We start from the raw sequence: 27,117 nt of genomic DNA, 5'->3' as shown, positions 1-27,117 counted from the left end.
CTGCCTCAGGAGGATACTAGGAGAGATAGAGAGGGTAGGAGGGAATGAAAGAAGACTGCTGTACTCTCAGATTCTGTAATGCTGGGCTATACAATGATTTGGCTGTGAACTGCACTATTAAAGAAAGAAAAGGAAGGATAATGCTAAAGGTGACACAGAGATCATCAGGGCAGTCACTCCTACCACAGCATCCCCAGTAGGGATGGCACTCCCTCCCACCAAAGAGGCATGGTCCCCTGCCCTCTCTCCCCAACCACGAGCCATAAAGATGCTGCTGCTACCCCAGTGGATCTGGAGGGCAGAACATGAAGCCCAAGAGTATTTCCCTAAAGTCTTAAGATTTAACTTACCTTCCTGGGTTTTAGATTTGCTTAGGAGTCATCATCCCTTCCTTTGTTCTGATATCTTGATTTTGGAATGGAACTATCTATCCTATGCCTATCTCATCATTGTAACTTGTCTGTCTTCCTGGGCTCACAACCGGAAAGGAATTTTGCCTTGGGATGAAATGTATCTTTTAAACTTTCCCATACCTGATTTAGAAGATATTTATATGAGACTTTGAACTTCAGACTTTAGACTTGATTCTGGAATGAGTTAAAACCTTTGGGACTATTAAGAAAGAATGGATGTATCTTATATGCTTTATGACATGAATTTTGGCACAGTAGGGCAGAATGCTATGGTATACATTGTATTCTCTCCCAAATTCATTGAAATTCTAACCCTGGCAATATTTGGAGTAAGGAGGTAATAAAAGTTAAGTGAAATCATAAAGGTGGAACCCTGATCTGATGGGATTAGTGTTCTCATAAGAAAAGACACCAAAGAGCTCCCTTGCTAGCTCTCTGTCTGCCATGTTAAAGAGTCAATAATGGGGCAGCTGTCTGGAAACCAGAAAGAGAGCTCATATAAAAAACCAAATTGGTGGGCACCTTTGTGGGGAGTGGATTATGAGAAGCCTATGAGAACTTCTGGAAATTAGCACAGCTGTACCCAATGTTCTGTAGGCTGAGCCTACAGTCCCAGCCACAGAAGAGGAAAATGCAAAACAGCTGCTTTTCCTAAATTGTTTATGTTCAGCAAGGTAGATCAGAGGTTTTATTGTTACAATGTCAAGCCCCTCCCAGAGAGCTGTTGCTCCTCCTCCTTGTTTAACCCTGGGTATAAAAGACTCTCTGAAGGATGACTGAAGGCCTTTGGCTTTTGGATGTGGGAGACTTCTGAAAGGGAGGATTGCTGGAGGGAGATTGCTGAAGAGGGAAAGGATTGCTGAAGGGAAAAGGATTTTTGAAGGGAAAAGAATTGCTGAAGGAGAATTGCTAAAGGGGAATTGCTAGCAAGTCTGAGTGCCAAGATTTTAAGAAAGCTAAAGAGAGAACATGGAGCAGTGCAAGTTTTGGGGTAAAGACTTTAAGAGAGATTATGCTAAAGAAAAGCTAAGAAAAAACATGGGACAGTGCGAGTCTAAGGAAAGAGACTTTAAAGAACAGAAAAGAAGACTTTAAAAGTAAGGTTTTAAGGAAAGACTTTAGAAGCAAGGTTTTAAAGAACTGTAAAGGAGTAAGGCCTTAAAGAGTAAAAATAGAAAAAAGAAGCAGAGTAAATAAAGAGAATAATAGAGAAAAGAAGCAATGAGGCACTTGTGCATCTCCATCTGAGCACCCAACACCCCTGGCCCCAACTTTCTGTCTGTCTGTCTATCCTGTGTCCTTTCTGCATCTCCCGTTGCCACCCAATTAGGCCCAGTTAGGTTTGGTAATAACCAGGAGTGAGAAAAAGCTTGCTCTGCATCTTGATCTTGGACTTCTCAGCCTCCATAACTGTGAGAAAATTAATTTCTGTTATTCAAGCCACTCAAGCCTATGATATTTTGTTATGGTGGCCCAACTCAATGAATACTCTGCCAAAATGTTTTCAAAAGTTGTCCAACTTTTACTCACACGAACTGTTCATTAGAGTTCTAGTTCCTCCACACCCCTGGTCAATTCTTGGTATTATCTGTACTTTTAATACAGCATTGTGGTGGGAGTATAGTGGTATCACATTGTGGTTTTAATTTGTATTTCTTTATTAATGACATTGGAGACCTGGGTTTTCAGCTCATAACATCTTCCTGTGGTTCTAGTGTGGGCCAAAGTGGCCAGGTCATGGGTAGTTTGGGACTTTTAAATTCCCTCTCTATTTTCTGGTCCTTCCAGTCTTATCTGGCTCATTGGAGACGTGTTGGACGTCTCTTCCATGGCATGGTGGTGTTAGACTGAGCAAAGACTGCCATTCTCAGCTAGCTGCACATGATTCAACATGGGACAGTCCGTGTTGTGGCTGGAGCTTGGATTCTGAAGCCAGATTGCCTGGGTCTGAATTCCAGCTTTGAAACTTTCTAGCTGTGGACTCCTGGCAGGGTTTCTCAATCTGGGCCTATTTTCTTATTTGTAAAATGTAGATTTTCAATGGTGCTATGGTTTGGATTTGGTTTGCATACATCCCCAAGAGATTCAGGTGTTGAAATTTAATCTCCATTGTGAGGTATTAAGAGAGGAGAAACTTCATTCCACTATGGTGTTTGGAGGTGGGCCTTTCGAAAGTGATTAAAACTAGTTATGGTCATTAGGGTAAAGCCCCCTGATTTAATCCTGATGGCTTTATAAGAATAGGGCAAGAGAAAAGAATAGATGTACACATGTGTGCTTCTTGTCCCTTGCTATGTAACACCCTGTACCTACTCAGGACTTTGCCAGCAAAGAGACCATCAGCATATGCAGCTCTTGACTCTCTAGAACCATGAGCCAAAGTAAGACTCTTTTCTTTATAAAGTAGCCTGCCTTGGGTATTTCCTTGCAATAAAGCAAAACAGAAGAATACAAATGACATATACCTAAAGGTTATGAGGATTTAATACATTTAAAGTATTAAAATAGTGCCTGGCACATACTAAGTGCTCAGTAAATGATAGCTGTTAGAATTGCTGTAATGATGATGTCACCATAATAGCTACTCTTTAAGCCTGACTCTTGCTCTGTGCACATACCCTCGAGGTTCTGCCTGCAACTGCACTGAACTGACTCTCCTTGACCTCATGTGCCATCTGCCATGACTTCCTACCCTTGTCCAAACATACCCATAGACTTCCTGGAGCATCCCTGATTGGCTATGCCAAGCAGCTAGGCAGTGGAGTCAGAGAAAGGGAAGTGGACTTCAGAAAGCCTGAGTCTTAGCTTTGATCTTGCTACACATTTGTGATGTTGCATTAACCTCCTCAAGTCTTGGTACTCTTTTGTAGGGGTAAATTTTACACTAAGTACGCAAAACTTAAGTTCAGTGAATTCCTACTTTTGTGTGCACTACAGTCACCATCCACATTAAGCTCATCATCCCAGAGGGCTTTCTATTTGTCTTCTCTGTCAGTATCACCATCCAAAGGTAATGATGGTTCTGATCTCTCCCACCATTGACTAGTTTCTATATAGGCCTGTCTTCCTGTCTATTAATGATGAAGCCAGACTACGCCAACCTTAGGCCCAACTCTACCAGTTCTGAAAACCTGCTTATCTTTTGAGTTCTTTGTTCTGAAATGCAGCTGGCCTGGGAAGTTGTGAATTTGTGCTGTGCTTGCTAGGAATGCTAGGAGCAGCCTGCCTTTGTGTATCAGCTTTTTTTTTTTTCTTACAGTATCATGGATTAAATTTAGGACTCGATACTTACTAGGCATATTATCTACCACTAGAGCCATGACTCCAGTCCTTTGACTTTTAGTTGTTTTTCAGTTAGGGTCTCATGTTTTTGCCTGGGTCAGCCTTGAATTGTGATCCTCCTATCTCTGCCTCTGAAGAAGATGGGATCACAGTCATGTGTCACCACACCAGGCCCATAAATCAGCTTCTTGAAGTGAAGCTGCAATAAGCCTCAAAGACTCAGGTGTTTCTTCTTCATCCCCGAGAACCACAGGGAATGTCTAGGCCCATTGCCCTTTCTCATCAGGCCCATGCTGAGGTGCACAGCTGTCAAAGTCCAAGGAAGAAGTCTCGGGGACAGCTTCAGGTCACACATTCCCCAGAGCAAAAAGCTGTGAGATTCTGTTAAGGCCAGCTTTCCCAGGGACCAGGTAGAGCCAGACAGGACCAGGTTATCCTGGAGATGACCTGTGTATCCCTTGGCCTAAGTCCCTACATCCATTTAGCATGAAGGCAGGGACAGGAAAAAATGATGGTTGAGGAGGCTAGACTTCCCACTGGTAGGCTTCCCAAGGTCTCTTCCAGCCCTCAAGTCCTTCACTGCTCATGAAGAGGATGAGAAAAGGAGGTGCCCAGGGATGTGTTACCTAAGGATGAAGTCAGGATACTTTAGGAGACTGTGGATAAATGCATGTCCCAGTGGTCCTCCAGGTCCCCCAGACTCTGTCCAATCAAATATTTAACGTGCATTGCTAGGATGTTATCCCTCCTACTGGCAGTCCTCAGCAAAATCTCTCACAGGACAAGGAGAGCCTAGGAAAGGTAACATATGCACAAGTCAGACTGCTGCATGTCGGCACTGTACACACCACGGGAAGAATAGTGTGCAGCACATTGTTGTCTGGGACAGCAGCAGAAGGACAAAAAGGCAGAACTGCAACTGGCCCAGATAATCCTGTTGACCTTGTAGGATGATTAAGTAAGTGCCAAGTGCATTTGAAAAAGTGAGCATCTGCAGGCATTTAGAATGCTAGAATAAAATGGACAGATTAGATCCAAAGTGGTTAATGCCCTACTGGGAAATAAAATTATAGCCTTTAGTATGATCTTTTCTACCCAAGCAGAAGTCTAGGAGTTAGCATATAACTTCATAGTGTTTGAGCACTATCAAAAGGTAAATAGCAAAGTCAAACACAGGTACAATTCCCCCAGAAAATTATCTGCTCTCCAGTGGGTTTGTCAAACAATGCTCCAGTATGATGTGGAAAGGATGGCCTTCCTCCCCCACTTCCCCTCTATCTTATTTCCAGGTTTCAGATGTTTTTCTTAGTCTTTTCACAAAGTTTTTTGAAGGGCCAGTGACTCTCAAGCCATTACCGACTCAATGACTATGGATTCATATGTGGCCTTTCCTCCTGCCCTGGTTTTTGCGGGTGCCATAATGAAGAATCCCAAGCTCAGTTGCTTCTACAATAGGAATTTACTATCTCACTGCTCTGGATGCTAGGAAGTCTGAGATCCAGGTGTCAGCAGGGCTGGCTCCTCTAAGGGGACCAGGGAGGAATGTGTCCAGGCCTCTCTCCCAGCAACTAGCAGTTCATTGTCTGATTTTGCTCTAATTCCACTCCTCACAAGCCAGTCTCCATGTGAGTCAGTGTCCAATTTCCCATTTTTATAAGGACCAGTATCATTTTAGTGTAGGGGGCCTACCCAACTCCAGTATGACCTCATCTAAACTTATCTAATTCTATCTGCAATGACTATATTTCCAATAAAGTCTTATTCTAGGTAATGAAAGTTGGGACTTCAACATATGAATTTGGAGGGGTACACAATTCAACTATAACACCCCTAAAGGGGAAGAGTGTGACTGGAAGTCTGACTTTCACTGCCTTGGCTGAAGAGCACCTCACATCATTTCTTTGACCAAACCTAGTCACATGGTCCTGCCTGATTGCAGAGAGTGGTGAGGTATGGCTTTCTTGGTGGCCTTGAAAGGTGCCTTGGGTGACAGGAATACTTGTCTTTGTCACAAGAACTTTGTTTCTAAGTCATTTTACCTCTGACAAATAAAATAAGAAAATTTTATTTCGTGTTTGAATTGACTTACCTGTGCCACACCACAAGTTACTGGCAAAGACAGGGTGAGGAAGGCTGTCCATATTTTGACCTCCAGTTTCTCTTCCAATGTGTCATTTATCCATTCATCAAACCTACAACAGGTTGTCTTTTGTAGTCTAGTGATAGGAGTGGTTTGGTAGAACAACTTCAGTAGTGAAAGCCAGTATAAACTAAAGACACAAGGGACCCAAGGATTTGGGCTGCACAGAGGAATCAGTTTCACATGTGTGCTAAACCCTTTGAGAGATTCTGCTTCGTTTTGTTCAAAAAAGTCACTGTGATACAGTTGTGATATTCCTAGATCTCAGAGAAAGCCCTGGGCAGGAGAAAGAATAGTACAACTAATCAAATTAGTGAGGGGAAGCTGCTGGGATGTGTGCTAATTGGTTAAATGAGTAAATGTAACCATTTTAGTTAAATTAGCAAGCAAATTTCAAGCAGTCCTCAAAATAACTGAGAATATTAGCCCTAATTAGTTTAACAACCTGGAAAATTTCTTCTAATGGGAAAAATGCAATAATGGGGTCCCCCCAGAGACATTTTATTCAATCACTCATTCACTCATTCATTCATTTGCTCATTCAACAAACATGCATTGAGTTCTATTTTATGTTAAGAACTGTGAGAGGAAAGGTCAATTTTGCCCAGGTCCTTGTCCTAGAGGAGTCCCAGGCTGGAAAGGGAGGCAGACACACAAATAATTACAGCTTATATGATGAAACTTTCAACTTAACTGCCCCAAGTCACCATTTCATTAGCCCACAAAGAGAAGAGTGGGGGAGACAAGACAGACTCTGGAGATTTCTCTCATTCATTCTGACAAAATTGTCTAGACTGTAAAAGACACAGGAAAATGAAGTGCTTTTTTCTCTGGGAAGGTAAATTCTTGGCTGTAGAAGAAGAAAGATGAAAGGGATGTTAATTTCTTCTAAAGCACATTTGTGCTTCAGGATGAGTTTTGATTCAAGGTATAAAGATTAAAATCGAGAGGAAAGAAGAATTCTGTTTTTGCCTGGAGATGAAGTCCAGGTCAGATCAGATAGTGTTGGTTAAGAAAAGCTAAGAAAATTATGGAGTTATAGATGGACCTTGCCTCCATTGTTTTTTGTAATTCCTTCCTCATTTTCTAACGGTACTGGGAATAGAACCCAGGGCCTCTCTTGTATGCTAGGCAAGTGCTCTAACACTGAACTACATCCCCAGTTCTCTTCATTTTTAAAAGTTTTCACTTGGTCATGAGAGAGAGAGAGAGAGAGAGAGAGAGAGAGAGAATGGAAAAGCTCACTTGTCTCCCTGTCTACTGACTACCCTCTAGGAGTTGCCATTTACCCATTGGTCATGATGACGTCATCACCTCTCCCTTTCTTGGCAATGCTCTGGTGACAACAGAGATATTAAAGGCCCCTCACAGATTGTGCTTGTGCTTCCAGGCCTTTCATATAACTGCAGAGATAACTTCAGAGATAACTGCAAACGTTTTACTGTATAGGCCATGAATTCAAATGGCTTCCTACTTCTCTGACAGTTTTCACAGATGTCTTCATTTGTCCATGATTTTTATCTTTAACAAATAAAAACAACATCAGGCGCTGAGTGGCTGTGCAACTTGAAAACCCTCCCATGTTTGTTCCCTGTCAGTAAAGCCCTCCACTACTCCTTGGTCTGCGGTTGTATTGCCTGGGCGCCAGCTGACACCTGGCAGTGCAGCTCCTGACAGGGTTGTTTTGCAGGAACCTCACGCAGTACTCAAGCTTTGACTGGTCACTTCCAGCTCTGCATTATTCAAGAACTAATTCAGAGAGGGGACACCATTCATGCAGAATGGGTGGGTCCTTAGGGTGTCACAGGGACTGGTCCTGCCATGGCCCACGGCATCCCTACAATGGCCCAGTCTTCTACCTTCTGGTCAGCCACCACTCAACTTCTCCCTATGGCTCTTTCACTTTCTTGGTGAAGGATGGTTGTTTGAAGGGTGGTCTTTGCTCCAGAGGACCCAGGGCTGTGGCTAATTATAGAGGGAGCAGGGGATTGGACTCTGTATGTGACAATGCCTGGCCCAGTGGCTTGAGCATGATGGTGGGTGTTACCATGTCACTCCTCAGAGCAACCTCCACAAAGGCAAAGTGACATTCAAGGCCGAGAAGAACAGGGCTGACACCTGTAGTTGTCCAGCCCCTCTAGACTTCATGGGGAGTTACTCATTTGTCCTTGTAGTCCTTTGAGGTGTCCCTGGAGACCAGGTGCCTAATCTCTCTTACCCTCTCCCAGAACCCAGCAACTTGCTCTTCTCTCTAACTGCTCCTCAGTGAGGCTGAGTGAACAGGTTTCCTAATTAATGCATCCTGCAGTCTCACTTCTTCCTTGATGCCCTGCTGATAAGTAGAATGGCCTTGCCAGGCCCTACTGGGGCCAGTGGACTGTAAATCCCAGCTCTGCCACTCACTAGATCTGTGACCTGGGACACAATTCTTAATTTCTCTTTACTCAAGTATCTATAACTTAAAGCAAAGCTTCATTCAAAGTAAATATATATATATATATATATATATATATATATATATATTTATGTGTGTGCATATCCATATATATGTATACATTTGCATAATCACACATAAAATTACTACCTGTCAGTCTCTGCTAGACACTTTCTATATGTCAGCTCATTAAATCTTAAAACCATCTTGCCAGCTTATCCTCAGAGGACTTGAAGATGCAAAGATATACCCAAATCCACACCTAATAAGTGGTGAATGCAAGCCATTGGTCCTAGAAGATGGTGGTAGATGATAAGTCACACCCAGGAGCATCCTGTCTAGGGGTTAAGACTGAGAAGAAGAGGGATGGCCGTGGCACTATTTTCTCTACCAGTACAGCGTTGTTAGGTTCTGGCTACCTCCACAGGCATAGCCCAGGTGACTGCACAAGGTTCCCTCTCCATCACAGACAGCCACTAGACTTCCTGAAGTTATCCCTAACTCCCAGCCCACCTTCACAGTGAGGAGAGCATCCACCTGGTCTCTCTGCTGTTGGAAAGCACCTCATTTCCATTTCTCTTTGGTAATTGCACATGGAGGCAGAGCCCTGGCAGGGATGCATTGGCTCAGCTTGGGTGTACAAGCAGACCATGGGGAGTGGAAGACTGTGTGAAGCACACAGAGGTGGGTGCCTCAGTGTTAGCTTTCTCTCTCCACTGAGTGATAGTGAACTCTGAGCTGCTCCACAGCTTCAGTGCTAAAAAAAGAGCCTCTTGATTTGTTATTCATTCCACATATGTTCTTCACTTCATGTCCAAACTCTGCAATTAGAGTTGTAAACAGTGAGTTTTGCATGACTTCTATTAAACTCCTACAGGCTGGGAACAGGCAGTCATTTACAGCACCACAGTGGCCACATTCAGGTTCATGAAGCAGAGCAAGGCTGAGTGTCATGCCTTCTGCACACCATTCTTTGCAGAACTTTGCTTCCCAGGCGTCTCTGACTCTGGGGACATGTCAGGAACCCAGCAACAGAGGAGTTAAATTTAGATCCTGATTTGGCTGTGTGTTCTCAGGCACATTGCTTGATCTCTCCAAATATGATCAATAAAATGGGAATGGGTGCTGAGAGTTAGGTGAGGTAACCAAGTCTGGTACAGAATAGGCTCAGCAATGTTAGTCTCTTGTTTGAGTTAGAGCCATCACTCAACAAACATTTACAATTTTAAAGATAATCGTAGTAATTACAATAGCTTACATTTATTGTTTACTGTTTTTAGGCATCTTTCCAAATGCTGTGTGTGTCTAAGCTCAGCTAACACTCCCAGCAGCCCTTTGAAGTAGATATTTCTATTACCCACGTTCTTTAGAGGAGAAAACTGGGGCTTATGGTAATTGTATGACTTACTCCAGGTCACACGATGACCCAGTGGTAGAACCTGCTTGGCACCAGGATGCTATTACAGAGCCTAGGCTCATAGCATGACTCAGTGCAGCCTTCCTACTTTAATGAAATGCGTGGTTGTTAGGAAAGTTTTTAGGCAGAGACAGGACAATTGAGACACAGGTGTGGTGGGAGGCTGGGTGGCACAACTCCTGGATGAATAAAAGCTGCAGTGAGAGTACCAGGGAGGGAGCCACTGATGGACTCAACCACCCAGGTATCCTCTTCTTACGATTTAAGGGAAATTGAAACTAATGTGCAGCTTTATCCCTAAAAGTTCTTATGGTAAGCTCCCGAGACTGGGCTGATGGAAATTTGAACATGCTATTTAGTAACACAGCCCTTCTCCATCCTCCCCGAGTGTGGGCATGGGACACAGGCCAGTCAGCTCTCTCTTGACTCCTCAGGGTGGTCTGCTCTGGCCTTGCCTTTAGGCTTCCCACTTTCCTCAGCCCTCTCCCCATTGAAGATGTCCATCTAAGCCCACTTCCCTTCTCCCCCTATCCTTCAAGTCTCAGCCCCAAGCCCACCTCCTTGGGCAGTCTCTCCTGAGACCTTATCACTTTCTCTTTCCAGATATCTGTCCCTTGTCTGATTCATTTACAGCTCTTGCATTATACGTAGAAATGCAAAAATAATCACCACTGGTAATTTTATGTTTATTTATTTCTTGTTAATGGACCTTCTCCACCTCTAGATCATAAGTTTCTTAAGAGCACGGAGCTTGATTTGTTTTCCAGTACATCCGTTTACCAGGTACACTGCCTGGTACAGTAAGTAGACACTCAATGCACCTCTAGTTAATAAATGAGTCCTGGTAGCATATGCCTACCCTAGATACTCAGGAAGCCAAGGTAGGAGGATCAAGGTCTGAGGCTGTCCATAAAAAATCAGTGAAAACCTATGTCAAAAACAAACTAAAACCAAAAAAGCTAGAGGCATGACTTAAATGGTGTAGTACTTGCCTAGCAAGCTGGAGACCCTGAGTTCATTCCTCAGTACCTCGAAAGAGAACAACAAAAACAACAAATGGATCTGTTAATAGAGTTATTGCTTTTTTTTTTTTCCAACAGTACTGGGGTTTGAATTCAGGGCCTCACACTTGGTATTCTACTACTTGAGCCTAGCGTTGTTGGATTTTTGAGTAAATAGCCTATGTAGTCTTCCTTCTCAAGACCTCGCAGCTTGACCAAGCACCCTGGTTTTGCCACTTTCTAGAAGGCAATTCCTTGACCAGAAGTCTGATTCTGCAGCTGTAAAATGAGGTTAAAGTGGTCTACTCCATAGAGGTTTTGAGAAGATTAAATGGAGAAGCACACAGGCTGCTTAGAACCATGCCTGGCACACAGTAAGCCCTTAATCACTGTGTGGTAATTGCTGTTTTTTGTTAGTATTAGTATTTAACCCTCAATCAATATATGGTAACGATTATGTTAGTATTAGAATTAATATTAGTGAAGATCAGAGCTGGCAGTATCTGTGCCTCTTCTTTCAGACCTGGTGTTTATTCATGGAGACCTGGGAATAGGAGGCTAAGAGATATACTGTCTCCATTAGGCTGGAAGCCAGACCTTGGTCCTCTTTCTTGATGGTGGGTCAGTTGCTATGGGCACAGTTTGAGTAGGAATACAAGACATCTCCTGCCAGCAGTGCCTCTCCTGTCACCAAGTCTTGCTATATTTTGTGAAGCTGGTCTGCCTTTCCACTTGACCCAACTCCCAGGTAAGAGAAAGATGACCTCCTCCGACCCCATGGCTGTGTTCACTAATGCACTTCCCCAACAGCTGCTGTCCTTCACCCCCTACTCATGATGACCTTACAGAAATGCACCAGAGGAGTCCAGGATAAGAACAGAGAACCAGTAACAGAGAGTAAGTTGTCAGCATCGCACCTCCTGAGTGGCAGCCAGGTATCACTGACATTTTTTTTTTTTGGTAGGGGGAATATTCTTCATCTTGTGGCCTGTCCTATTCACTGCAGGACATATGCCATCCCTGGGTCCTGACCACCAGCAGTGTCAATATATGACCAAAGAACATCCCCATGCATTTCCAGGAGTCCCCTGAGCCAAGAGGCTGAGAAAGAAGAAGTATAAAAAAAGCAGACTCGGGATTTGGGAATGGCTGTTGGAATTGTGTGTGGACCTCTGAAAGGTGTTGTATCAGAGTGACTGAAGGATATGATTAATCTGTTTAAAGAAAGTTCCTAAGGAGATGTGTTCAGAATATATCATGGGCATAAATGGATTTTTCCATTTGATTTTCCCAACTAACTCTGTTGTCACCACATTGCCTTTGTCCCCTGTGCCTTTTCTGAAGTCTGTTCATTGCTGTGCATTAGCCCCAAGAGGGGAGCTCTTTAGTGGAGGCCTTGAAAGTGGCACTATGTTAATATACTGGGAATTTAAGCAGAGATGAGCCTTCTGAATCAATCACCACACAGCTGTATGTTTTTTTTTTCTTGCTCAAAACTACACTATTAAATGCAGTAACACATGTGAGAATGAAGGTTGACTTGGGTGAAGGACATACTTAAAAGGAAAATTTCATAACACTTTTTCTGCAGGAAAAAGGACTCACTGATCTTAATTCTTATACAACTAGGCTACAGAAAAGATTTACATCTCTGCAGTATCTTTGGCATCATTGGGTTATGCTGGGCTGCTCAGAAGTCACACAACCTTCTTTGCCTGGGGCATTCTAGATGCTTAAACAAATATGGGCTCAATAGAAACATAACTAAAAAATTAACTAAGGCTTGTTAGGTGATGGTTACAAAATGAAATGAGCTCACCTTCTTGCCCCCTCTGGGTGTGGGAAGGGGGCTTCTGTGGTGGTGGGTTCCACCCTGGCACCCATCCTTGGAACTTGAAGACATTGACAAACAGGAAGTCTCATCTTGCATGATGCCTTCCCTGGGTATGAAGCATGAGGGAAAACACAGCAGCAAGAAAGCTTCTGTCTAAGGAAGCAAGAGAGGAGTGGAGCCGGTGAGTGTAGACTTCTCTGCTTCAGAGTTTGCTGTGAAAGGGTAGAGAGAATAGGAATAGCTGTAAGAAGCAGTTTGAGATTGAGAAGGGTGCATATTCTCATTTATGAAATATATGGGGAAGAAAGCAGTAGAGATACAAGCAGCATCTCTGAAGGTGAGGACTGGGTAAGGACAGAAGGGTCTGGGATCCAAGGCCAGGAGGGGCTATGCCTGTACTTAGGAAAGGAGCTTCCTCTGCTGAGGGTCTGGGATGGACGGAGTGAAGTCTAGGAGGTACCATTTATGGGCAGTCTTCAAGTAAAGCATGAGGGCTCCTAGTTATCCAAGACAGTAGAGAAGACTTGGAAATCCTGCTATGCAAAAGTGGCTCAGAAGCCAACCTGGTGCCCAGAGAAGAGACAATAGTAGTGTGAAGGGGCCTGGTGGAGGCTGAAGGTCCTGAGTTTGTGGTGGTCTAATTTGCATTGTTCTATGAATTTCCTCTGGTAGCTCTAGTATCCAGGGAACAGGTGTGGAGAAGAACAAGGCTGCAGAGGAGGGGTTGAGAGGGTGCAGAGGGCAGAACAAATGAGGAATTAAAGACTCGAAGCTGCTAGCAAGGGGTAATTGAGGGAAATTGGATGTAGCCTTTCTAGGGACAGGGACAGACTGAGGGCAGAGGGTGGGAGAAGATAAAAAAGTTGGGGAGGAAAGAAGAAAGAAAAAATGGTTAAAAGGTTGAAATTCTGAAGGCCCTCATTGGGCTACTGAGCAGGTGCATGGGAAGTAAGAGAGTGAGTATCACGATTGCAGGTGGTTGGGTGAAAGGTAAAAGGAGGGTCCTGGAGGACAGGATCTCAGAGTAAGTCAGTTTGGGGCACTAAGGGCTGGGATCTTGGTGTGGGTAGCTGAAGTGGACATAGTGCCTTCCGCCCTGTAATTAAGGCCATGGTGCAGGAAGGTTGTTGACTCAGACCCCAAGGGTTGCCCAGGAGGGTGTAGAAAAGCAGTGAGCCTGTATCAAAGACCTTGATGGATGTGTCTGACTGTCTGAGAAGAGCTTGGGTGAAAAGGACAAAGTGGGCAGAAGATGGTGGTCATTTGATGTGTGATCCGTAAGGAGAAAGTGTTTCATACTGGAATGCAGGAGCTGATATGCAAAAAGGTGAGGGGAGAGGGAGTGCCAACTCCACTGTGTGACCTTGATGAGAGACTGCAGATTCAAAAACACATGAGTGGCAGCATCCTTTAGTAGGAGCTATGCTTGCTGGGGACAGGAAAAGTCTTTTATGTTGAAAGAACCATCCTGGAGAGACACTGGCAATTTAATAAGAGTCTCAGGAGATTCAAGAAGAGAAAAAGGCCCAGAAGTGAATATCAACCACAGAAAAAGCACAGTGCATATCAGAGGTAGAGAGAGATTGAGAAAGTCCCATAAAGACAAATTAAATTCCATGTAGGACACACTTCATGCATTGCCTCTATTGGAAGTAACATATCCTTGTGAAATAGACAATTTATCACAAAATGAATGCTGTTTGAGGGTGGCATCATCCAGAAATCTGGTCTGGGTGGTTTTTACTGTCACTTGCATGTGGGGTTCTTCCTGACAGACCAGGAAATGGCAAGTAGAGTGATATATGGAGATGGAACCATTGAGACTTTCTTCCAAGATTTTAATGAGGCAGCTTCCACTAAATCTTCTCTGAGGAACACACTGTGGCTAAGGAAATCCCAGAAGGAGGCACACTGGGAAATGGGAGGAAGGGGATAGCAGAACACAATTGGGAAACCTCATCTCCTAATACTTCAACCACCATGGAGACTCTTGTCCCTGGCTTTTGTGCTCAGAACAAAGCACCCACTTCCAACGCTGTGTCCAACTGAACTCCTTCACCATCACATCACTCACAGATTTCAAACCGGGATCAAGCAGAGCTTTCTGGAACCTCCACTCAGCCAGAGTCCCCATCTGCTAAGGAGAAACGAGGGCTGGGTCACATGACTGGGGAGGGGTGGTCAGGGAAGACTTCCTGAAGTCTGGACCTGACAGGAAGAAAGAGGACATGCACCTGCAGAAGCCAGGTTGGAACAGCATGTCAGCACCAGGGGCCACCTGTGGAAGAGAGAGAACGTGAACCTTTTCTCTTAGGAGGCAGAGTGTGTTGTGGTTGAGAGGGTGGGCTTTGATGCCACTTGAACTGAGTTTAGGGTCTCCTAAAAATGGAGACAATACCCACTCTTTCCCAGGGCTAATGTGAGGATTAAACAAGTGTTCATGGAAAGCATTTAGCATCCCTGACATCTAGAAAGAACTCATTTACTAGGAAATACTTTCACTGTTATCGTTATTTTATTTTCTTCAACCAGGAGGGGATGGAAAGGAGCAGTGATTTGCTGAACACCTATATTCTGTGCCATATGTTTTATAAACACATCGGGAAAAAGGAGCCACCTCTATCAGTACTCTTTTACCAACAACAAAAATACTACAAATTGAGTGGGTAAAGACATATCCACTTATGGAGCTCAAGATTCTGAGGTTGGGCAATTAGGACTGGGTTAGGTTGGCCCTTTATTTTGCTGGTCTCAGCTGCTCACTCAGGCATCTGTGGCCATCTTCTGCTCAGTTAGTGGACCTGCTCCTAGAGACTGACTGACTGGCTGTCAGCTGGAGAGACAGGGCTTCTGTGACATGTGTGTGTCATTGCCCAATAGGAAGCTAGGCTTCTTCATGTGGTGGTGGTGACAGCAGCTCCTAAGAGCAGCAAGAGTGATCCTGCTCAAATGCATGAGTGCTTTGCATGTCTCTGCTTGCGTAAAATTTGCTATGGCTATCTCATTGGCCAAAGTAGGTTAGTTACATGGCTCAGTCCAGATTCACAGGTAAGAAATATACTATCTTTGAAGCAGAGAGCTATGGAGTCACATTGAAAAGGGGTTTGCCAGCTGCAATGGGAAAAGTCTGTGGTCATTTTTATAATGAATCACAGTGCCCTATCTTGGTCACTTTCTATTATTTCATTCATTTGTTCACTCACTCGCTCAAAGTTATTTATTGAGTGTCTATTTTGTGCTACATCAAGAAAAGGGATCCCCAAAAGAATGGCCTTGCTTTTCTAAGACCATCTCTGTTGTAATACAATCTATCTGCATTACTATCTAAGGTCTGTAGCATCCAGTGAGGACACGAGCTAGAGTGTGTTGGTGTATTTGTTTTCCCTAATACAGCAGGCTAGAATTACCCCAGGAACAAGAGGGACAGAGAGATGGAGATAATATAAGACCAGGTAGATTAAAGAGATTTGTATTTGAAGAATAGAATCAGATGTCATTATTTCATCCACATCAACTCCATGTTTCTGGACTAACTTCTCCCTACTGGATCTTAACCTGTAGGTGTTATTACTAGGCTCTTTTCTACATCTTTCTGATCACCAAGACTGCTGGAGAATCCAAAGCCCACACTGACCATATGTTATGTTAAAATATCTGTTAACACTCTCTCTCTCTCTCTCTCTCTCTCTCTCTCTTCCTCTCCTTCCCTACCCTTCTCTTTACTAGGAACATACTAAGCTCTTCTTAATTTAGTGTAAAGTAGCTGCTATGAACTGGCAAGGGGTTGGCCTCCTCATTTCTCACAGAGGCCAGGGAAGGGTTAGGACTGGCCCAATCTGTGTCTTGGGGACAAATAGTAGAAATCTTTTCCTGGGAAGAGGGTGTGTTCTATCCAAGCCACTTACCCTCACTTATATGGAGAGTGGTATCCAAAGTAAAGAAGTAAGGGATGTGCAGCAGGTACCAGGGAACAGCCTGGATGAACTTCTGAGCTGAAGTCCAAGTGTACCTGAAATACTTTATTAATGCACTAATTCAGTCCACTAGTATGTTTGAGTGTATGTTATGTGTTAGATAATAAGAATGTAAAAGTGAGCAAGGTAAGCATGGTCCCTGCCCTTAAGGAACTTGGGATCTCACAGACAGTGACTGATGTTATAACTGCATTACTCTCAGCTAACACCAAGCACTAATCATTCTACACAATTCTGCCAACACTCTTTTTGTGTGATGATAAGGGGTGGGAGCATAGCAAAATGACTGCCCATCACTTCAAGGCTGCATTATGCTCCAATAGCATATGACCTCAGAATCTCAGTGGCTTGCAGTGACAAACACTTCTCAACCATGCTACGTGCACATTCATTCATTGACCCTATCTCTGTTTTGGAGTACCTTGTCAAAAGCAGTCCATCTTCATCTGTAGCACATGCTCAATTGCCATGTTATCAGTCTCCCAAGATGCTGCAGGAGCAAACTTGCCCCACATCGTCTCACCACTGCCTAGAAGAGGTCACCATCTTTTTGGTCTGCAGGGATAGTTTCCTCACCACCCGCCTCCTAGCTCCAAAGTCAGTATGTCCCATATTTTAGGGTTTTACAGCATCCTCATCCAGTATTGATTTCTTCAGGCTGATGATACTCAAATCTCATTGGCTTACAACTAGAAGTGTTTATTTCTTGCTCCATTCTCCATGGTTATCATAGGTCAACTTTCAATCTGTGTCACCCTACACAGCAGCCCCCATCTGGGATGCTGCAGATCCAATAGCAAAAAGACAGGTGATATATTACATGATTGATCTTAAAGCTTCTGATCAGAAGTGTCATATGTCATATTGATCAAAGCTAGACACGAGGCCACATCTGACATGAGTAATGAAGGATATAGAATAGTTTGGTAGGGAAAAGATACAAAGAGGAGCCTCATAGGACAGGCCAGGGAACATTTTGAACACACCAACAGCTGTGAATCTAAGTTAAGTGTTCTGAGCCCACCCTTCATGGCTGGTTTCCTGGCTGCATGGTGGGTGGCAGAAGATTTCACTTAGCCTTTTCTATTCAGTCTTAAGTTCAAAGATAACTCCTTGGTCAAAAGCTCCATTTTTCTTCCTGCTGCTCTCCAAACACACAATTGGAATTGTCCAGACAGGCCTGCAGACACTGCCTGAGTCACCTCTAACCCAGCCTTGCTTTCCTGGTCCCTTGGATGTTTTTGACTCAAAAGACTCTAAAAACCCCTCAGATGTGCTAACAATCAGGGGACAGTCTGAAGCCACAGATCTCTGCAGCCGGCCTGGATGTTGTCCATACTCTTCAACCCCCACAGTGCTTTCTCCCTCATTTCCCCACTATAACCATAAAGCACTGTGTTGTCATGCCTCTGAGGCTTTATTTATCCTGCTTTTTCTGTCTGCCCTTGTCAGTTATCTGGGCAAACTACCCTCCCCGCCCCAGCTGTGCTCCAACCACATTGCTCACTGACTGCCCTAGAGAGACATCTTCACTTCAGCTCTGGGCCATCACAGCATATTGACCAGTCATCTGCTGTAAGCCTGGCCATGAGAATATTCTAGACACCCTTTTGCATGTGGCTGACAGCTCCTCCATGGAGGGGCACACCTTGCTCCTCTCTGCTTCTGCAGCAACCAGCTCATGCTTAGCATCTTCCAGGGCATTTGCTGAATCAATTCAGCACTGACTAATGGATGGGCTGAGTCCAGGTAGGGCCCTCTCTTTTCAAGACTGGGGGCCTCATGGCATTAGCCTCACTTGTTCCCTTCTATCAGAGAAATGGGTTCACAGAGGAAGATCTGAGCAGAAACCCTTGCCTTGCACATTTATGCTCCTCAGGAATGGAAACAGGGCTTTATATTCCCCACACAGACCTGGTGCTGTGGCTGGCGAATGTAAGAGCACTTCGCAAGTGACTGCCCTCATTCCTGATTTAGCATCAGTGCACCATGGCCCTCGGCACAGTAATGGACCTCTGTGTCGAGGGGTTAATGACCAATAACTGAACCCTTAAATCAGCCCACCCTGTCTGCACAGACGCCTGTGGCTCATTCTTGGGTAAAAAGAACAAAGAACCCATTTCAAATACACATTCTGAATGTCACAGTCACCACTCTGTAAATTAAAATTTAATAAAGCAAGCCCCCATATCCTCCTTCTTCCCCCTCCCTCGCTATTTCTGGCGTTTCTTCCCTGAAACGTCACCTACAGAGCAGTCAGACTTGAAAAGGACCACGGAGATGAAGGGGGTCAAGGCCAAGTGGCTGGATCAGCAGTGCCCTCCCTACTCGGCCTTATTGCCCTCCTATGGATGCCCTGGTTCTTACTTTCCTCATCCCTGCCCAGTAGTCCTAGTGGCAACTAAGGGTTTTCAGTATTTTAATCTTTACATTCTTGCATTGTATAGGTCAGGAAACTGAGGCTCAGAACGGCTTCCCAGCTAGGAGGTGAGGGGTGAAGTTGCGTAGAGATCCAGATCTCCCTGACTTGGAAGTTCACATTCTTTCTGTCCCACCAGGTCACCTTCTTCCTAGGCCAGTGGTTCTCTAACATTCGGAGGGATCAGACTTCTTGGGAAGCCTTAACAAGACTCTCCTAAGCAAAGAATCCTGAGCCCCACTCTCAGAATGTCTGAGGTCAGGCTCAAAAAATGTACATTCTAATAAGCTCCCAGATGGTGCGAGGGCCATCTGGGACAATGTTTGAGAAACATTGTCCTAAACATGCTTCCTAACCTCTTGGTCACCCTCCTCAGAATATTCAAAGCAATGCCCCTGCAGTCAGGGATCCAGCCTACCCCCACAGTGAGAGTGGGTCTTAGGATCTAAGAGGTCTTGGATGCTACCCCCAAATTTTGTCCTTAAGCTGTCCAAAGTCTCCTTAATACAGCTAGTTTTCAGCCTTGAGTGTACTTTAGTCTCCCCTGGAACAAATCCTATGCCCAGCCCCAATCCTGAACAATGGTTTCCAGGCTTTAACCATGATTCTGATGTAGAGCTAGGGTGGGGTCACTTAGCTTGATTGAGTTTGGGGGCTATCCTTGTGATTCCCCCCAGCCTCCTGCATTCATGCTGTCTGAGCTTCCTTTCTTCCATGATCCAGCCCACAGTTTGATCCTCACTTCAGTGACCTTTGCCAACCCCCAGATAATTTAACTCTGCAATTATCCACTCATGTGTGACTTTTAATTCCATAGACTGTCATACTCCCCTGGTGTGTGCCCACCCCCATGGAGAGCTGAACTCCTCATCCTCTAGTGTGCCCCATCCCTTCCAGGTATCTGAAGAAATAAGCAGAAGAAAGCTGGTTCCTCCCATGCCAGGGCTGGCAAGAATGGTTGTTTTTTCCTCTGTGGTGGTTCCAGAACGTTCTGTGAAGAGTACCCCATTCTCCTCCTCCTTCCTCACCACTCTCAGGCTTAGGAGTATTTCAGTCAAATACCACCCCTGCTAACCCATGCCAGAGGTTCTGCCAGAGTGTGTCTTTACATGTCTCTAAGATACCTTGCTTTTCAAGGGCACCTATTCCACAGGCCAGCAGGGTTGCCAAGGAAACACTGCCCTGATGCAGGAAGAACAGTGACTCCAATGCCCACATCCTCTGCTCAGAAGAGATCCAGTACTTCAGTTGTGCCTGGAAAGTGTTTATGTTACTAGACAACCTAGCCCCACTTTACAGAATGTTCCTGATTGGTCTGGAAGGCCCTCCTCCCTGACCTCTGCCATGCTACAATTCTTTCAGTCTCTGCTCAGGTTGGTAAGGACCCCAGAATTTCCATAGAGGCTAAAGTGTGATATGGGTCTTGAAGTCTGAGTGGAAGAGGGGATGGAACAATGGAAAGAAAGAGCTGGGAACTGGAAACTGGGGATGCTGGGGATGTAGCTCAAGTGGTAGAGCACCTGACTAGCAAGCACAAGGTCCTGAGTTCAAACTCTAATACCACCCAAAAAAAAGAAAGAAAGATATGTGAATTGGTCATAGAAATAATGATGTAAGGGAGTGAGTGGGGCCTGAGGGAGGCTGGAAGTTAAAGCTTCTCTTGCAAATGTCTGCAAGTTCTAATTGATGGGGTAGAGAAGCTAAGGAAGGTTTGCTGAGCCTTGATGTCTGTGTTGAGGGATGCCTCGTGTTTTAGAGTAGTGGTCATCAATCCTATAAAAAATTCTTTGTAAACTTTTGTTCACATAATAGTCTATGAAAGCCAACTGTAAGAAAGTAGAAGATCTGAATGGTTGGGTAGGAACAGGGCCCTAGGACGTCTCCTGCGGTGGCCTCTGCCTTTCTTAGAGCCAGGGGCTCACTGTGAGCACCTAGTAGGCGTGACCCTAGCTGTGTCATTGTTGGCTCTGAGGGAGCGAGTTCAGGATGGTCCTCAGGGCCAGGCTTGGCCTGACCCAGCTTTGGTGAAGACTGGCCTCTCAGCTGAGCTCCAGAAGTGAAGCATCTGTGGCAGCTGGACAATGCTGAGGAGTGGAAAGACCACCTGGGCTGCTGGCATCAGAAGGGGATGCAGGCCCCAGACTGCCATGAACTCAGTCTTCCTGGGAAGACTCACAAATGCAAAGTGACCTTGAGCGTGAAAAGTTCCTAGTATAAGGTATACAAAAGAGGTCTGTTCTCTTCTCCCCATTCCTTCTGGGGCGTTCTACCTCCAGAAGTGGAGTTCCTGTCAGTGAGTGATGTTTGATGTCTGTGACTCCTCACAGAATTCTGTGGAAAACTGTAAGTCAGGCTCTGCAAGATGCAGACCCACCTGTACTCTGCCAGAATGGAAAGGGCTCTGGACCATGTTGCCAACAGGGTCCACCTGCATCCTGCAGAGTAAGGCCCTTGCCCAGAAGTGAAGGACCAAGCAAGGGGAACCTACTGCCCTGTGGGTATTTGTCCAGCCTTGTGTAGCCCTGAGGGCAGGAATGTGCCCAACTCACTGTGGACTCCAAGGCTGGCTGTCCAGCTTCCTGCTTGCCCCTGAACCTGGCCTGGAGGAGGGGTAAACATTGCCACTGGTGTGAGACCCGAGATACAGGTGTGTTTGTTCTTAGAATTGTTGGTGATTTTTCTCCTTCTCTGGTGAACATCAGAATGATAGGATTTGCAGCCCTGCTGAGCTGTGTGGGGCTGAGTGGAGGATGAGCTGAATCAATCATCTGTAGATGAGGAGACGCTCAGTGGCCAGGGATGTCGTTTGTATGCCCCGGGGGTTTGTAAAATGTCCACAGACTGGATAACTGCTCGCCTCAGCCTCTGACAAGAGTTACAGGAGAGATGTTGCTGTCTCAGCATTTCATGTCATTCTTTTACCCATAGGCCTTTTAGTAGAGTGGCCCTCCAGTCTTCTGGTACTGCTGGTCTAGGTCCCCAAGGTGACTCAAAGGGATCTCATGGAAGCCAGCCTCCCAGCAATGCCTCTTCCCTACCAACCTGCTCACCAGAGCTGGGGGGACTGAAGGAGGTAGGCAAGTGAGGGAGCGGTCCTACACCAGGCTCTGGAGGCAGGCTGCCTCAGTTTCCAACTGTGTAATTTTGGACACATTACTTAATTTCTCTGTGACTCACTTTCCTCATCTATAAGACAGGGGATAAGAGTATATTGAACACCCTAATCCAAAAAATCCAAAATCTAAACTGCTTCATAAATCCAAAACTTTTTGGTCATTTGACATGGTGTCTCAAGTTGAAAATACCACACCTAACCTCATGTGAGAGATTGCAGCAAAAATGTAGGCATACTTAAAATATTGTGTAAACTTACTTTTAGACTCTGTATATATGATGTATATGAAACATACATTAATTCTGTGTTTAGACTTGGGTCTCATTTCCAAGATAAGCCATAAAAAAGTTCCAAAATATGAAAAATACCTGAAATCCAAAACACTTCTAGTCCCAAGCATTTCAGATGCAGGATATCTATGTCCATGTCACAGACTTATTTTGGGGATTAAGTGAGATAAAGTATTGTGAATAACTTCCTGTCTGGGACACAGGAAGAACTAAAGCTATCTCACCTTTTGTTATTGGCAGCCTGCGTTGGAGCTTCTCAACAATGGCACCACTGCCATTTTGGCCTAGACAAATCTTTGCTGTAGGGCACTAGCCTATGCATAGTAGGATCTTGAAGCCAGTAATAACCCCTCCTCCAAACTCTTTCCAGACATTCCAAATGTCCCCTGGTGGGCAACTTGCCCCCCACCCCACCACGGAGGACCACAACTCTAAATCACTTCTTATGTAAACCTGAACTTGCTGGGCCTGCAGGCAATGGAAGTAGGCCTCTTACACAAAATCATTTCCCTTTTCTTGCATGTGTGGGCCATTTATTGATTCACTGCACTACTAGCTGGGCTTCTGGGATGTCAAAGGAAGGGCTTGAGAGAACCCTCTCTGCTGAATCTTTCTCTGTGATCTGCTGGCTTCATGTTACACCAGTCAAGATGTACTTTGTTGTTTGCTTTTTAAATAATGAACAACTGTCTGTCCTATTATGATTTTTCCTGATTCTGGAGCAATAAACAGCTCCAGTGACAGCTGTACCAGATAGGAAGTGCACACATGTCACTCAGAGCATTTTTCCAAGTACTTCAGAGCAGCTAAGTAGATATAACTGATTTTAGGTACTACCTGGATGGCCACTTGTGTCTATGGAGCTTGCCCTGAAGATGAAAGCCAGGGCCTGATGACAGAGAAGAAGCAGGGGGAGGGAAGTAACTTCTCTCAGACTGTCCTGGTCTTGCAGCCTATGCTTCTTGACCTCACAGAACCTGAGTCCTGGCACGCAAAGTGACCAAGAGCTGCACTTTCCTGAGGAGACCATGGCACATTCACCCCAAGGGCACAAGTAGGTTGAGGCTCCACACTTTTGCATGATCACAGAAAGCTTTCTGGAGTGGTATGTTTTCATTTCTACTCTCAAAGGTACAAAGTTGGGCTACATGAAAGAAGGAGGTGGGGACAGTTCTCATATTAGTGTAACTCGGGCCATTGTTCCCTGGTGTGTAGTTGATATTCCCAACTTAGCCGTGGCTCCTCTGGGGCAGGAACCAAGGCATTTTCATCTCTGCATTTCCAGAAACCAATTTAGAGGTTATTTGTCGATTGGATGGATGGGTATGATGCCTATCTTCACAACTGTTTGATTTCTAAATTCTACCAGATGTCAAGTTCTTCCTTAACTCCAATAAACTGAAAACCTCAGCAGGTCTCAAATATAATGGGTGGTATCCTGGAAATCCAGGCCACACAATGGACCTCCTTCAGCTTACAGTTAGGAACTCATCTCTTACCTAGTAGGGTTTGAAGAGGCTCCCTGGATTCTGAGCTTGGGTTCCACATTGAGCTGGACATGTACATTTGGCCTCTGCTCAAAACTTTGATCTTTCACCTCAATTGTGAGAAGAATCAGTCTTGCTAGCAATTTTATGTCTATGTCCATGGATTTGCCAGACTTGACAAATTAGAAGATGACCTCAGAGAACAGATCTGGCTGTCATAAGTGTCATGCTTGTCCTAGACACACACTCCACCCTCTTCCTTCTACTCTAAGGGGTGGACTTCATGGAACATTTCAGTGGGTTCCCCTGTTTTCTGGTCTCCTACTGGGTTTTATCAATAAGCTGCTCAGCAAAAGATCAGAGCATGGGGATGGGGGTGAAGTTGAATATGTATTCAGTTCTGGTCACCATTCCTTCCAAAGTTCCCTCTCAAGGCCACCCTCTCTCCTTTTCTCTTTCTACTCTTATACCTTTGGTCCTGCATGCCACTATCCCAAGGGAGTTGTACTATCTCTGTGGGTCCCTGATATCATACACACACTTGGAATATTGTGCCTTTGTCACACCCTCAGATTCCCCCAACAATTCCTGTTCACTGCTATACTGGTCTAAGGCACTTTTTGTGACTGAAGAACAAGGCTGCATGCCCACAGGATATCTGGGAAACCTCCAAAGGTCAGGAAGAGCATGTCCACGAAGGAACACCCTTTGCTTGCCCTCCTTCCCTGTGCAGCCCTTATCTCTGGCCTCTTTTATGCCCTGCACCCATGTTTAAAAAGTAGTTGTCAACCACTCTCTTTGACTAAAGCATTTTTAATTAATCAACCAATATTTGCCAGTAAGAATTTTTCAATAGGTCAAGATAACAAGAAGGAGCATGCCGAATTCTATCATAAAGCATAGAAATGTGCTGTGTGTCCATCGGGCCTGATCACAGGAGGGGAGGAGATAGAGTGTGGTTTCCCACAGTATTTCCAGGAATAGAGTTCACAGAACCCTGTGACTCTCTTGCTCAGAGCTCTTACTGGGCTCAGGGTTGAGGGAAGTTATTGAAAACTTTGAAGACCAAGAGTCATGTGGCTTTCCTATAGACTAGGGACAGAATACAGACCATAAGAAGGTGCCTATTTTTATAAATGAAGTGTTGTTGGGACGTGACCATGTATATGTGCTTTGTCTAAGAGTATGTTGGTTCTACAACAGTGAGTTGGAGTCGCAGAGACTGCATGGCTCTCAGTACAAAAAAGAATCTAGATAGCAGGCCCAACTGCTTGCAGGGTGGCCCTTGCCTGGCACTTTAGCTTGGATTTTAGGAGGATTCCCACCACAACAGAGATGAGGCCCAATAGTGCCTAAACTGATTTTGCAAATACTATGGTTCATGCTGAACATCCACTGTCCATCTGAACAAACAGGACTTCTGGTCTGTAGCTCCCCTGTCACAGCAACTCCCTCCCCGCCTGGGGTCACTGTAGAGATGAGGGCCCCTCACAGGGCAGTGTCTGGGGGCATTTATGAAGGGCAGTCCTCACATTCCTGACCATTGAACATTCCTTCCTTGGGTCTCCATCAATTCCAGGGCCCACATTTGATTTCTTGCCAGTTTTGATGCAGGCCGGGCAGAGGCTGCCTCTGTGACCTGCCCCAATAGGAACCCTGCGTGCTGAGACTCTGGCAGGCTTCCCTGGTTGGCAACACTCACACGTGCTGTCATACACATTGCTGGAACTGAGAATATCCTGTGTGACTCCACTGGAATAGGACCTTCAGGTGCTCATGCCTGACTTCCCAGGCTATGCCCTGGGTGCCTTTCCCCATTGCAGATCTGCTCTGTATCCCTTCACTGTAATGAACCAAAGCTGTGAGTACAGCTGAGGACTGTGTCCTCATGGAGAATCACTGAACCTGAGGGGGATCTTCCCAGCACACCCTCAATGCTAAAACTATTTGCTACTTGTCCTTTAAGAAAAAGTTTGCCAGCCCCTGCTCTGCACAGTCTTAGTTGGGATGAAAATTTTGTGTACTCATCTCCCATCCCCCAAGACTCAGAACTCCTGGAAGGCATGACCCTAGCCTTTTTGCTCCAGATCTCTTGGCCAAGCACAGTATCTGGCACAAAATATTTATGGAGGAAGCCAGTGATTCTGCACATAATTGATTCATGAGGTGCTTGTTAAACGGTGGGTGGTGAAATCAATTAAAAAAGTTATAGCCTACATTTTTCAATGAACAAATAGAATAGAAAATATCAGTGTATCCCACATGGTAAGGGTAAGTTTTACCTCTTGAAAATTTTGTTTTAGTTATACATGTGGACCAAATGCTATGCTGGGTTATGATGAACAAGGGTTTCTTCTCTGTTGCAATAGATAACGATTTGAAGTCCAATGGATATAAAAATCTTGGGTCTTCCTTAACTGAGACATCTTTGCCAGCTGTCTGGTGACAGTCGTCACTTACCCTCCATCTCTCTAGCCATTGGCATTTAACTTTCTTCTTCCTTCTTCCCTCTACACCCAGAATGTGTACTACACGAGCACACAGCAGATCCAAGTTGGCATCCTGAGCCCCACAGTTGATGACGATGACAACCGGTGCCTGGTGGACGTCAATAGCCGCCCACGGCTCATTGAGTGCAGCTATGCCAAAGCTAAGAGGATGAAGCTCCACTGGCAGTTCTCTCAGGTAAGAGCCCCAGAATGTGGGGCAGCAACAGCCATGGAACAGAAAGGCCAGACAGTGGCCACAGGGGCCAGAACAGGCATGGAGGAGAGGAGAGAAAGGATACTTTGGCAATAGTGAGGCAGTGACCTCAGACCAATGCCTAGGGACTTACTGAGCACCCACCAGTGCCAGGGACTTTATACACCATAGCTCACTGATTCCTTATCCTGACTCTGAAAGAAATTATTCTTGTTTTATTGTTATTGTTATTATTATTATTGGCAGTACTGAGGTTTGAACTCAGGACCTTGTGCTTGCTAAACAAATGCTCTACTATTTGAGTTGTAAGGAAACTGAGGCTCTGAGACAGGAAACACCTACCCATGGTCACACAGAAATGGATAGATTTTCACTTTAGGAAATAGGATTTGAGCTTGGGTCTCTCTGACTTTAAACTTTTGTACCTTCTCACAAAATGAAGCCCAGCAGTGTCCCAGATATAGCTAGTTCTGGACTTCTGGTCAGTGACTCCCCAGCCTGAGGTTACTCTAGAAATGAGGGCCCTCACAGGGCAGTGTCTGGGGCCATTTATGAAGGGCAGTTCTCACATTCCTGACCATTGAACATTCCTTCATTAGGAATTCCAT

The 27,117-nt window shown here is 45.0% G+C and overlaps 1 protein-coding gene across 4 annotated transcripts in view; it reads left to right on the top strand.

The window, feature by feature from the left end:
- The window catches only part of Galnt18 (polypeptide N-acetylgalactosaminyltransferase 18), a 322,267-nt gene that overhangs the window by 280,152 nt on the left and 14,998 nt on the right, over positions 1-27,117 (top strand). For all 4 annotated transcript variants that reach the window (XM_074041438.1, XM_074041447.1, XM_074041433.1 and 1 more), the window contains one exon: positions 26,327-26,491. In XM_074041438.1, coding sequence (XP_073897539.1) covers positions 26,327-26,491 — 165 coding nt within the window. The remainder of the gene's footprint in view (positions 1-26,326; positions 26,492-27,117) is intronic.

The sequence above is a fragment of the Castor canadensis genome, chromosome 1 (assembly GCF_047511655.1).
Source record: "Castor canadensis chromosome 1, mCasCan1.hap1v2, whole genome shotgun sequence".
NCBI classification, from domain to species: domain Eukaryota; kingdom Metazoa; phylum Chordata; class Mammalia; order Rodentia; family Castoridae; genus Castor; species Castor canadensis.
Note: the sequence above shows the minus strand (reverse complement) of the source record. Positions and strands in the feature narration are given on the sequence as shown.